Source organism: Camelina sativa, chromosome 3 (genome assembly GCF_000633955.1).
Source record: "Camelina sativa cultivar DH55 chromosome 3, Cs, whole genome shotgun sequence".
NCBI classification, from domain to species: Eukaryota; Viridiplantae; Streptophyta; class Magnoliopsida; order Brassicales; family Brassicaceae; genus Camelina; species Camelina sativa.
In genome coordinates, this window is record NC_025687.1 from 10,196,963 (window position 1) to 10,210,310 (window position 13,348).

Genomic DNA, 13,348 nt, shown 5'->3' on the forward strand with positions numbered 1-13,348 from the left:
ACCCCATAATTTTGGAGATGCTACTTCAAAACGGATTATTTATAGCGTAGAAACCGTTCATCGGATCAAAGTAGATTATGTGCCATCTTAAAATTCGTGGTTTTTGCTCAAACTGAACGATAATGTATAGAGAAACCCACATTCGTCAAATACAATGTTAGATACAAGCCATCTTTAAAACAATTTTACAGATGAGACTAGAAGTTAATTGCGTCCAAGAATTTCATGAAACACTTCGTTATTAATTCTTAGGGGATTTGAATATTGTGATTCGTTGGTCGTTCGTGCCTTCGTGGTATAGAAGAATGTCCTTATACGGTGATGGGCCAACAACTATAGGATCTAAATTGGGCCGCTAAGAAATACATCTGTCTGTACACTGAATATTACGTGATTCTGCTCAAGCAAGGAGAGAAGGATTGGTAGAACACTCTCGTCAATGCAGAAAAATATGAATGCGCACAATCAACCTAAAACTCTCACTATTTTTTTCTTTTTTTTTTGGACAACAAACTCTCACTATTATAACTTATAAGTAAACTCTCTCACTAGAACTTTGTGTTGGTTGATGAAATAGAAGAATGATTAATGGTTAAACCGAGCCAAAAATATTAACACAGTTTTAGCTCAGAAATAGTAGTGATAAGATAATCAAAACATTGATTTATGTAGCTTATCGATATAAATTTTTTTTGACAAACAAACAAAAAGGTCAATATAAAATGAAGTAATAGTATTGAATTGAAAATAGGAAATTATGGTTACATTTATGAGGACCTTGTGAGGATGAAGAAGAGTCGTTAGAGCTTGCTTTAAATGAAGTCGTTAATATAGGTTTAGCTAACCCCCTAGTAAGTCCTAACTCTTCCTTTTCTTCTTTGTGTTTATAATATACGCCCAAGGCTTAACTAGATGATTAAATACTGTATAAGTAGGTTGATCCGATCCGTTCCATTTTATGATTAAATCTATTTTACAATTGAAGAGAACTATGAGAACAACCCTTTTTTAATAACTTTTTATAGTAAAATGTTAAATGTGAATGCATATATTATGAAAATGTAATCAAACTTAAGTAACTTTTCCACCGGTATCTTGATAACTCACGCATCATCCTATAGAAATCCGAATAACGTTCATGGACTCATCTTCAGTTGACAACATACATATCTTTGCATATTTTGTTTTTGCAAAATTATCGTTGAAACACAAAACAATATATGTGTATTAAAACTATATGCATTTATACTTGTTCAATATTATTTAATGGAAACAGGTAGGCGAGTACTGAATCTTTAATTCTTCTACCAGGAAATAATAACTATTCTAGTATTTCAGAAAATAATATTAACTGAGGCCACAATTATGATTCTCCATCTAACCAAGAAGTTGTATAAATACAAGTAAAACTATTTTACCCGCGACAATTTTTTTTTTCACTTGGAGAGCTTTCATTTCATACAACCTTTTTTCCCATATTTCAGTTTACGGAATCACAAGTTTCTTGTGCTAGCTTTAAAAATTACTTGCTATGGTTGTCTATATATTAATATTACCAAGTACTTAATTATTTTGTCAGTGACCAAAACTAAAAAAAAAAGCTTTTATTTCTTAGTACAATCTTTCCTGTATATTTCAATTTACGAAATTACGAGTTTCTGGTGCTAGCTTTTAATAAGATGACGAGACATGTATCTTAATCGTAACTGCATGCATGAATTAGCCTGATGTAGTGAGTTTTTTTTTTTTAAATGTCATCCCATCCTTCAAATTTTGTGATTTTTGCAATTTGTTGAAAATTTACAATCTTTACTAAAGCACCGATCATGCATAGCTGTAATTCTGCGTAGAGGTTATATCGTGGGATGGTGTGGCCCAAGTTACTTGATAATACACACGATTTGTGTATGGTAAAATGCTTTTGCAAGACGTTTCAAGAATACCATAATGGTGAATTAATGTCCCTAAGGTCGTGTCTAGCTAGCAAGCTAAGTACTCAGCAACATGTACAAACGTACGGTTTTTAAGATGTTCGTAATATTATTTAAATGGTTAATTACTACAGAAGAATATTAAAGTAAAATGTGTCAATTTGTTATAGTTATATTTAAATTGTGTTTAACAACTCATTTATTGTCCTTTAAAAAAAAAACTCATTTATTGTATATATATTCATTGAAATTAAATACTCGTAATTCAAGTCTTTAATTTTTGTGCTTTCATATCCTACATTTTGTTAACTTGTACTGTACTAAAACATTTTTAGTTACAACACAATTTAGATATCTAATGAATATTTAAAAGTTTTCAGTTAGATGCATACACCAAAATTTTATATTAGGGGTTGATCCTAACTCTAGGTTTAGATTTGGATGGTGACATATCAACGACACAATGTGTGGATCAATACAATTTTTTTTTACTAACACATACATGACCTATATCTTTATATATGTAATATGATACTGTAAATGAATATATATATATATATATATATATATATATATATTTTTTGAACTAAGATACTATAAATGTTTCTAAAAAGTAAATGCATCCGTTGATTTTTTTTTAAAATAGGAAATATAGAAAGGCGATTAATGAGGAAGCTGATCCAAAAGAGTCCTAAATAAAATAAATGAGGAGTCGAGGGCCGNTTTTTTTTATAACACTCATCTGTTTGTTTTTTTTTTTTTTTTTTTTTGACAACAAAGGATACAAGATTGGTTCAAACAAGTCAATACGAATGTATATTGTTAACATAGGTAACTTAATGCGAACTGTGCGAACGCGTCGCGCAAGATTATCCGCTGTACTATTCTGAGAGCGCGGGACGTAGACTAATGTAAAGGAGGTAAACTCCTCCTTATCCGCCTGGATGTCCTCCACATAAGATGTAAAAGCTGCCCACTTGGAAGGCGAAGACACCATCTTCACTAAGTCGGAGCAGTCGGTGAGAAAAACAACAGATTGGTTATCCGTTCCAATCATACATCGCATAGCCCAGACAAGGGCCTCAATCTCAGCATGAAGAGGGGTCAGACTACGACGAAGATTGGCAGCTCCCATAGTGGGGACATCACCATAGGGCGACGTGCAGAACCACCTTCTTCATGCATAACGGTCTGTTGCTTTCCAGGAACCATCTACAAAACAAATATAGCTCGACAAAGAACTAGGAGCACTGAAGCCCCTGCTTCCCCGGGGAACAACCTCAATAGGAATAGCCGATGCGACCGTCAAATCCTCTGTTTGAGCCAGAGCCCATGCTTTTGCCTCATCCTCCACTAGCCGCAAGATTGCTAGGGGGTTGGAATCCAGATTACTAAAGAGTTTATCATTACACGCTTTCCATATATACCACAAGATCCAGGGAAAAAATTCCTGTGTCGGAACATTTGGAAAACGCCAAAAAAGAAAATCCATGTTTGTGAAGATTGAAGCCGATGAAAAAACACCGAGAGCTGTCGGAAAATGCGACAGAGCCCAAACCTGTCTAGCAGGTGGATATTCAAAGAGGGTATGATTAATTATCTCCTCATGAAAACCACAAAGACCACACGTGGCATCACAACTCATACCACGTTTCCTTAGATTAGCTGTAACTGCCACACAGCCCCTAGCAACCACACGTGAAGATTTCAATATATATGTGTTATTTGAAATTGTTTGCTTAATGTTTGGAATACTATATGGAGTACTTTTTATTGATTTTTTTTTTCTGGCTATAAACTCAGTTCTTTTTTTTTTTTTTTCAATAGTTATAAATTTTCCTATGATATATTGAAAATTCATGTAATACACATGTTCACAATAAATAAAATTTGCGAAGAAATCAATTAAAGTGAAACAAAATCATTTAAACGTCTTATAAAAAAAGAAAAAAAAAATCAGAGGAAGTAATAAATATACGTATTTTTTGGTGTTGTATATTGAAAAGTGGGAGGGAGAGTTATTGTGGTATTAAAGTTGCTTAGGCTTTCTGCATTCATGAAGTCATCAACCTTCCTCCTTCAACTGTATTTAGTTTCTTTCTATTTATTAGTATTGTTTTCTTATTGGGTTTCTATATTTATTATTTATTCACAATATCAATCACATAACTCTTTTCATCACCATACATACACATGTAGACAACTTCCATGACCAACAAGAATACATACAACTCGCATATATAATTATATATATATGCTTGCATCATACATACGTTTAGATAATGGTTGATGATATCATCATGATGAATTTGATATTTTGATGATAATAGTGGTGGAAACAGAAAAAAAAAACAGATAGAGGATTCAATAGAAGAACTAGTATAAATCTAGACATCAATGAGGCTCCTCGGAGCAATACCCACACTTATTAATCATACATCCAGCCTGAAACTCACACATCATCATCTACGTTACTTTACCTTTTTCATTTTTCATCCCATGTAGTACTTATTTCCTTAAAAACTCGAATTAATCCACAACAGCTACCTTTCTGGATCGTACTTGATAAATCTGGATCGTATAGTGTTAACCATAACGTATAATTCAAGTGGTTAAATTTTTTTTTTTGAGTTATACCATCATTCTTTAGATAGTAGTAGATATGAACACACTAATATGAATTATAAATGCAAAAATAAATTCTTCTTGAGTAACAACAAATACCAAGGTGGACATTATATTGTGCCATGCAAAGTAATCCCAAATTGAATTCTATATTGTCAACGAATATCTACGATATTTATTTTGGTATATCTAACTCATTAACTCTGTCTACTATTCTACATGAACCGGTGGGGGATAATAACTCCATGGGCGACTCATCTGCATATATATACACGACTTTCACGAACTGTTCGTCTATTCTGATCATTCGTTCTACCTAAGCAAAAGTGAGAGATTCTTAAACGTAAAGTGGAAAAGGTATAATGTTTTCTCTACATAATGGAACTCTCTGTTCTAAAAAGAGGGATTTGATGAAAGTCTATGGGGAACCGTTCCATGGTTCCTTGAAACGGAGCAAACAAGGAGATCAAGCACAAGAAACACTTGAGAAGAACATCACTACTCTGTTCTTTCAAAGATCAAAGTCAGAGAGCTCCATATTGATAAATCCAGATGTTCAGCTTCACCTAGAGGCTAAGGTATGAAATCCGTAAACCAAAGTATACATGAAAGGATGATATGCACACACAAACATGAACTAAAACATGTTTCAAATTTATTTTGCAGACCCAATCAGAGACATATGATGATCACAGGACAGAGCTGGATCTTGATCTGAACCTATCTTCATCATCAAGTTCTACTGTGAAAACAATCACGAAGAAAGATGATGGTTCTAAAGGTGGAACTTTGAACATGACCCCAGGGAAGAAGGGGATATCATGTGATCTAGGGCTAAGCCGATCCCCGTCTTGGTTAGCGTTTGAAGGTGATGATGATAACCAGAAGAAGCAAGAGATGGTGACAACAGTGTGTATGAAGTGTCACATGCTGGTTATGCTATGTAAATCAACTCTCGTGTGTCCCAACTGCAAGTTCACGCACACTGATGATCATAATTCCACTAAACAGTTTAAGACTTTAAATTTGTTTAAGCTCTTATGCTAGACAGTCTAGCTTAGACTTGCTTGTCAGCGTGTATGTTCATGGCATGAGCCCAAGTATGTGGAACTAGATATGTATGAGTTATAATGTATATACAAGTACTGATAGTTATATTCTATGCGTTCTATGAATGGCTTTGATCGGCATGATTGTACTGCTTTCCACTTTCTTCCTTGTGATTCTTCTCAGGCATCATTTATCTCCTCACTTGGAGTCAGTGTTCTGTATAATTATCCAACAATAAACTGTTAAAACTTGTTTAAATTTCTCAACAAGTAACCCATATATACATAACCACTTTTTCTCTAATCGAAACAGATGAAGACCAATGTAATCAGTTGGGATTTTCCAAGGAGAATAAGAACTAATTTTGTCTTCTGCTAATAGCCGAGCGATTTCTTGAGTTTGGGGACTTTTTGTCAACATATGTACCAACATCAGAAACAGGTTACGGATTAATCCTCTTACCAACATTTTACAAGTTCTTGAAACACTCCATAGTTATTCATGTTAAGAGAATGATATAGTTAATGCAAGAAGCTAAATGTTATGTAATCGATATTCTACAAAGAGTATGCTTCTGAAAGTGCGAGAGATAATGTAGTGAATAGAACTGACTTTGTGTGGTAGACTTCAATCAAATGCATAGGGATCATCAGCATATGGGTTGAGAGAGCCTTCTGAAAACAAATCTCCAATATTTGCAGAGCCAAGATGACCAGTCCTTACTGCGCCCTGCAGTTAATACGTAGTTAACTTAGAACGTATTTTAGAAACCTAGCAGCATTACAACAGCATCATCCATAATTTCTTGACTTAAAATCAATTTCTGCACTTAAAGTTCTGGACTTTCCATAGCACAAGGATCACTGTATTTATACTTGGATAGACCTAACAGTTGGCTAAGCGGCCCTAAGAATTTATGAAAAGTCTGAGCTTCAATTGATGTCACCTGTCAGATTATCTATTCTTGACAAGGAAGATGAGGTGGAGTAAATTGAGTTACAAAAAAAAACTATAGTGCATGTTATGGAAATATGATGCTTTTCCTATCATCCAGTTTACCTTTTTACTCTCTACTCCAGCACTAAGTTTACTTGAGAGGGGTTTATACATTTCAAGCATAAGCAAAAGTACTTTATTTTTTTATTTTACCTTGGCGACACTTTGGGGGGTCAATTTAGGTGAAGCCCTAGTCCTGCGTCTTTGTGGCTCCTGTTGAAAAAGAGTGTAAAGCTAGCTTTCTTGAATATGTTCCATATATTTCTTGTTTCGATGGAAAAAGTACCTCAATGGCTGTATTTCTTGTTTTTCTCCGTTTGGTTATCCTCCCATTATTCGTTTCAACTTCATAGTCACGATGAGTTCCCTGCCCAGTTAAACCACAAACCAAACGATGAGGTTGATTTTGATGCAAAAGTGTAAAGATGTAAAGGTTCAAATGTTTACCCTGCTATGATGCTTTGGATTTGGAATGCTCAGTACGCTTCCTGTGTTTACATGTTGAGCTTTCTTCAATATTTTTGGAACAGGTGTTTCTTTTGCCTTTACAAAAGGAGAATCCTGTATTTTGATACATAAGGAAGTGTTTATGTGTGTAGCCTTGACAACGCAGAAACGAACAAGATTATATATTTGATTCTTTGCCTGTTCGTCATTATTGTCTGCCCTCACTCTTATATGCTCGCTTCTTTTGCTACCACCAAGACGAGAATCTTTCAAAATTGAATAGTTCTAAAAAATAATAAACATCGTGTCAACTATATTATGCAACACCCTAACAATATCCAGTTACAGATACATCTTTTTCCATATATTACCCTGTTTATGTTATTTTTAAGCACACATCTTAAAGTAGATTAGATAACCATAAGTGAGAAAGTGAAGTTCACTCTAACCTTGTTTGAGTTTACTTCTTGCTCTTCAGGTGGATTGTCACTCATCACCTTCCACTGTAACTGCACCAAAGCTCTTTGCCTCTCTTCCTGCAAGGTTAGCCCATTAGTTAAACCCATAAAGATTCATCTTATAATGGATCCTGTTAAGAATCACTTACTTTTTTCCTTTGAAGATCTAATTCTTCTTGCAGCTTCTTACAATCATCTTCATACTGACACTTGAATGCTTTCAACTGAGCATCATGCTCACTCTTGAGAGCTGTTATCCGCTGGATAAATATACAAACTATTTGAATACCAAAGGCTATATACTCTTGCATCTCTCTGAACTATCAAGTTAAATCTGTGGGTACCTCTTTCAGTTCATTTTCAGCCTGAATCTGATTCTGTCTCAGTTCCTGGTCATACTTGGCTTTGAGATTGAGCTCCTTACTCTCATGCTCTTCCCGAATACTGAGACTCTGGGGAACATGCAGCCTTTCTCAATTTATTTCCATAATAATTCGAACTTGGCTTGACATGCTGTCAGAAATAAACTTCCATACAGATAATGCATACAAGAAAACAGGAACTTGATTTCAGATATCTTCATTTTATGTTATTAAGCCTAACAATTCAACCTAGTTGGATTGATTCATTCTATGCTATGCACCTTCATGCTTGAGGATGGTCATAACCATCAGGTTTCTTTGGAAATTAATCATACTCATCAATAGTATCGGACTGGACAACGCATGAAACCAAGTAACAGGATAAGATGTGGTAGTTTAACCAGATATTCACAAAGAACATTTTCCAAAAAAGCTCGTTAAAATATTATCTATATATGAAACAGCATGATCTGTTAAATAAAAGATAAAAAAAGATATAGATGCGGTGTATACCAGAGAAGCATGTTCCTCTTGAATGGTCAGCAGTTGCCTCTTTGATTCTTCTTTGCAATGTGAGAGTTCTTTATCATATTTAGTGGACAACTCTTTGATCATATTTTCAACCTGAAGTTAGAACCACAAAAAACATCACCCACGCATCATTTGCTCAGTAGACTGCAACAAAAGATACTGCAGTCATTACATACCTTATCCTTTTCAGCATTGATAATTTCCTGCTTCTCCACGTCATACTTCCTCCTGATATCATTAATTGCCTAAAGAGAACATATAGAGATCAAATTGTCATTAGAGTGTTGGCATATTGCTATCAATTTTTGCTAATATATGGAAAAACTGCTACAGATATACGGTATACCTGGTCGTTCCTCTGTGATAATTCTTTCAAGTGCCTTGATAATTCCAACTGTTTGCTTTCTAGCATCAGATCATATTGCTTCTTTGCTTCTACAAGCTTAGTTTCAGCAGTTACCAGTAACTCCTTGTCCTGCAGTAGGATTTATATTTGATAAGTACTAAAAAGGTGGATTAAAAATCATAAAGCCATGCCCAATAATCAACTTTTTAGACCTTATTGATTTGTTGGTTCAACTTCTTCTCGTCTTCCTTGCACTGGTGGATAAGACGCCCTTTCTCCTCTATGACGGTTTGGAGCTCGTTCACCTCTTTTGCCAATAAGTCCGCCTGCAGCTGATGGCTCTCACTCTCTTTCTGCAAGGTCTCTAATTCCTCAACTTGTCTCTGGGCATCTGCCTGCAGTTTCTCGCATTTCTCTTTGTTTTTCACCTCCATTGATGAAATATTTAATGACAATTCTTGCTGCAAGATATACAAGAAAAGAAATTAGCATTGCAAGCATGCATTAGATACAGTTTTAACGTGCATAGGGATAGAAATCTTGTTTTACCTTCTTATCCTCTAATGTCTTCAAACTTCCCAATAAACTTTCTATCTCCTTTTTCAGCTTCGAAATCACTGATTCTGTTTCAGCATTCTTTGAAACTAGTCCTTTTGCTTCAGACTCCAGTTTATCAATGGTCTGGCTTGTAGAACACCGTATCCCAGAAACTTGAGATATTAAAGACTCCTTATCAGCCTGGAGCTCAACTATTTTCTCGTTTAGTTCCTTTCCTGCTGATTCCAAAGCTTCTTTTTTGGCAGTTACGCTAAAGAACTCACGCTGGAGTTGATCGAATGATCTTTGAGCACGATCAATTGCAAGATCTCTGTCTTTTTGCAGCAACAGAAAGTGGGTATCATATAGGCCACTAAGTTGACCAAACTTCTCCGTGAAGGTCAAATTCTTTTTATCCAGATTAGTCAACTCGGCTGCCAAGTAGCGGACCAGGTCATCGAGCTTTTTAACCTCCTGTTCGGAGCTGACCAGTTTTTCAAACAGTTCATTTGCACTCAGCTGAACACTCGTCTTTTCTTTTTCCAATTTCTCTTGGATACTAACAAGGTCTTTGACCTCGTCTTCTTTTGTTGTTAACTCAAGATGTACCTTTTCTAGTTGGGAATTCAAGTTTTCAACGTTGAGTTTTCTTTCGGCTGCAGTTGCTTCCAACTTTGTTATCTCAGCATCTGCCACAGAGGAATCACTCAATAAGAAGATACAATTGCTGTAAATCATGAAAAAAATTCAGAAAGATTCAGATAAATTTAAGCTCTTCAAATTGTAATCTAGAACAAGACTATTTCAACCATCATTTTTCACTGCATGTGACCAACGGCATTGAGATTTCATGTAGAACAAGACACAAACCTTTCTTCTCTATGATACTGGCAGTTCTGCACTGTTCATTTAGATAGTATATATCCTTCTGTTCTTTCTCGAGTTTGAGCTCCTCAAATTCCTTATCCCCTGCATTTTTGACTCAAAGATGTTAGATACCAGTTGCTTTTCAAGTCAGAAGTAGAATAATTTAACAACTTACTGCTTGTGATGTTCGCTTTAGCAGCATCTAAGCTTAAAGACATATCTTGCATTTGCTGGTTTAAAGAGTCTATTGCTTCTGAACTAGTATTGAATTTGCTCTCGAAAAAGTCCTTATCCTTCTCAGCTGCAGATGCAAATTAGGAAACAGATAAAGCAACAAATCATTTATGATTTTCACAAGCTGAGATGACTGTATTCTTACCATCCTGAACTTGGGAAGCCAAGTGCTGCAGAGTCTCAGTAAGCTGATCACACAGAGCCTTTGTTGAAGAGAACTTAGACTCCAATCCTCTCCAAAGCTTTTCATCTTCCTTTTGCCTAACTCTGAGCTTAGCATTCTCATTAAAAGCGTTCTGAAGTTTATCCTCTAAGGCATAGACATGCTCCACTGACTTTTTCAGCTTACAATTCTAAGACCATGGAAAAGCAAAAATTCCTTCAAAATTAGGTGATGAAAGATGTGTCGGCGATGAACTCAGAAGAACAAAAACAAGAGCTCGAACCTTCCGATCACAACGAAGTTTCCAATACACAAAATCAAAAACACAAACCTAGCAATATACCTCAAATGCACATCCATCGAATCTATAAATTCGTAAACACAAACAATGTATGAAGAAAACAGGATAGCTTCCAAAATACCGCCAGTTCTAGATCTGTTCTCATAGCCGCCTGATCCTTCACCAGCTTCTCTGTTAAACAAACGTAAAATCGTCGGAATCATCATAAAAGTACGATTCGAGAGTGGCGGAGTGAAATAAACAAGAGAAATACCTGCAGTGAGCTTCAGATTCGAGAAACTTCCGGAGACGACGGAATCCTGCGGCGGACGAGTGGAGAAGGAGTGCGTCTTCGCCGATCCGGACATCGATCGGAGTTGATCCAAGCTTTTCATCGCCGGAAACCCTAACTTCTGCATCTCGAGATCGTAAGGAACACAAATTGATGAAATCGATCACTCGCTCTAGGTCTCTCTCTCTCTCTCTCTCTCTCTCTCTCTCTCTCTCTCTCTCTCTCAATTTCTCTCGCTCACGGAGATCGAGATTGTAAGAAACAACAATGACGAAAACGATCCTTCGCTCTCAATTTCTTCCTTGCGCTCTCGGAGAGTGAGAAAGAAACTAAAATCAATTGGGCGCCAATAACGTCGGTGGTGCTTATTTATACCGGAGAAGCCGATTCATTCTCTCCTCAACGGCATGCTGACATCAGAGACTTAGAATATCGCAGGTGTCAGTGTCACGTGGTATGATCGACGGCTGAGATTAATTCTCAGCGAGCCATTTCGATCGACTTCTTTGTTTTTCATTTTCTTCGTCGCCATTTCAACGAAATATACCATAACAATCCACAACTCCCCATTTTCTTCTTAGGCTTATATAAATGGGTTTGTGTATAAAGGTGTGCGGTATATATAATAATCAATCTATATAATTTTCGTGCACAGATTCTCAATTTTAAAAAGAAACAACTTATTGTTAAAAGTGTATCAAACTCTCTGTTATGCAAATTCCGTATTTAAAAGAGTTAAACTATTTTACTCTCAAAGACAAACTAATCATGTGCCCAATGTGGAGAAAAGCTTAAATAACAAATTTTACATGTTAAAACAAACCCACGAAGACGAAGGAATCGTGGGTCCAAACTCCAAACTGCTGAACTGCATGTTGAACACTGCACTCCTAAGGCTAAGATGTACAAACAATGAAGCAAGCATGAGGTAGATACTAGGACATAGTCTGAGAGTGGAAAGCAATGTATTGTGGTTGTGGGGGATACTGCTTTTATTAGTACATAAACAATAGAGGACGAACTAGTTTAAACTCTTTTGTTCAATGTGTTTGATATATTCATCTAGCGAGGATCCATATCAGTCAAGTAGTTTCTCTTAATAGTATGATTAGGCAAGATTGAAAGACTATCAATAAGAGTTTTATATCTTGAATCAGCTTGTCTGCATTCATCATATAGCTGTAAAAGACATGAAAACATCCAGCACATAAACACAAAGCTATGTATCTAATCGAATTATGAATTCAACATACTCAAAACTATCATATATGGAGTCACATAAGTCGTACTTGCACTGAAGCAGCTACATTTTTTAAAGTTGAGAGATTGGCAGCTACATACGCAAACTTGAGGATTACAACAGTTAAGAAGAGGGTCTTGATCGGCCATAAGAACAGTGACAGAGAGAGACCAACAATGCAAACCAAATCCACAAGATGCGCACCAAAAGTTACTAGATTAGTGACCAAATTACTCGAAATAATCCTCACAATCAGGCATCATTATCCTGATAACAACCCTACCAATACAACTAAAGGATCCAACAACGAAGAAAAGTGATGATTCAATTGCATATCTCACTAAAAGGGTTCACATCACAAACATCAGTAGCAAAAACCCAGAAACCCTAACAAAACCCCCCAAAAGAACATCATAAACGAAACCTTACAAGTAAAATTTTTCCCAATCAATTTAAACCTCGTCTTCATGGAGAAGCATATTTGGGATTCCTTTGTTAACCGGAAACTTCCGTCCAGTCTTAGGACAAACAAGCGCACCTTCCTCAAGGTGGAGCTCTAGCAACGCGTGGTGGAGTTTCTTAAGAAAAGACTCATCGGATTCAAGCACCGCCGCATCCGGAGAATCCTCCGGTAACTCTGCATATCCCATGGAACGAGCACCTTCCACGAGAGCTTTCCACTCGAGCTTCGCGAACATGTGCCTGATAAAATCGGGATTGAAATCGACTTCCTTCTCAATCACGTTCCCAGCTTCGATCCGCAGAGGAAACCCATTGGTGACTCCTTTAATGTTGCAGGAAAGCATATTGTGCGTTATCAACCTCATCTCTAGCTTTTCTCTGGCAAAACCTAGTAAGAGAGGAAGAAAAAGAAGTGAAGAAGACGAAGAGGGCTGCTCTGCTAAAGCGGCTGAGGGTTTTTGTGTATCAAGCGAAGCCGTTGATTATGCCACCTGGCTACTGCGATCCTTTAAAGACTCTGACGTCAG

General features: G+C 36.3%; 3 protein-coding genes across 5 annotated transcripts; 1 reads left to right on the plus strand and 2 right to left on the minus strand.

Annotated features, from left to right (window-relative positions):
- Nucleotides 4,767–5,727, plus strand: LOC104776347. Its single transcript, XM_010500391.2, has 2 exons — nt 4,767–5,134; nt 5,223–5,727. Exons 1-2 carry the CDS (start codon nt 4,919–4,921, stop codon nt 5,601–5,603), a joined length of 597 nt encoding a protein of 198 aa, XP_010498693.1. The 5' UTR covers nt 4,767–4,918; the 3' UTR covers nt 5,604–5,727.
- On the minus strand, nt 5,543–11,674 carry LOC104776346 (synaptonemal complex protein 1-like). Of its 3 annotated transcripts, none has more exons than XM_010500387.2 (19): nt 11,102–11,674; nt 10,970–11,019; nt 10,530–10,737; nt 10,326–10,451; nt 10,154–10,252; nt 9,296–9,972; nt 8,959–9,207; nt 8,747–8,875; nt 8,577–8,645; nt 8,383–8,493; nt 7,852–7,959; nt 7,657–7,767; nt 7,499–7,585; nt 7,248–7,334; nt 7,050–7,163; nt 6,889–6,969; nt 6,756–6,815; nt 6,219–6,335; nt 5,543–5,822 (listed from the first exon to the last, which is right to left on the minus strand). In XM_010500387.2, the coding sequence occupies exons 1-18, from the start codon at nt 11,244–11,246 to the stop codon at nt 6,234–6,236; spliced, it is 2,613 nt and encodes an 870-aa protein (XP_010498689.1). In that variant the 5' UTR covers nt 11,247–11,674; the 3' UTR covers nt 5,543–5,822; nt 6,219–6,233. The 3 variants fall into 3 exon arrangements, with proteins under 3 accessions (XP_010498689.1, XP_010498692.1, XP_010498690.1); XM_010500390.2 differs by having other exon boundaries at nt 10,891–11,019; nt 11,102–11,207; XM_010500388.2 differs by lacking the exon at nt 7,248–7,334.
- On the minus strand, nt 12,557–13,294 carry LOC104776348 (multifunctional methyltransferase subunit TRM112-like protein At1g22270). The gene has a single exon (XM_010500392.2). The coding sequence runs from the start codon at nt 13,184–13,186 to the stop codon at nt 12,812–12,814; it is 375 nt and encodes a 124-aa protein (XP_010498694.1). The 5' UTR covers nt 13,187–13,294; the 3' UTR covers nt 12,557–12,811.

Excerpts from the sequence above, each read along its gene's own strand:
- LOC104776347 (XM_010500391.2), top strand. The coding sequence starts at position 4,919 with ATGTTTTCTCTACATAATGGAACTCTCTGTTCTAAAAAGAGGGATTTG. Across the intron at positions 5,135-5,222 it reads AGCTTCACCTAGAGGCTAAG|ACCCAATCAGAGACATATGA; the intron begins GTATGAAATCCG and ends TTTATTTTGCAG.
- LOC104776346 (XM_010500387.2), bottom strand. The coding sequence starts at position 11,246 with ATGCAGAAGTTAGGGTTTCCGGCGATGAAAAGCTTGGATCAACTCCGA. Across the intron at positions 8,876-8,958 it reads TGAACCAACAAATCAATAAG|GACAAGGAGTTACTGGTAAC; the intron begins GTCTAAAAAGTT and ends ATCCTACTGCAG. Across the intron at positions 7,335-7,498 it reads AAGAAGTAAACTCAAACAAG|AACTATTCAATTTTGAAAGA; the intron begins GTTAGAGTGAAC and ends ATTATTTTTTAG.
- LOC104776348 (XM_010500392.2), bottom strand. The coding sequence starts at position 13,186 with ATGAGGTTGATAACGCACAATATGCTTTCCTGCAACATTAAAGGAGTC.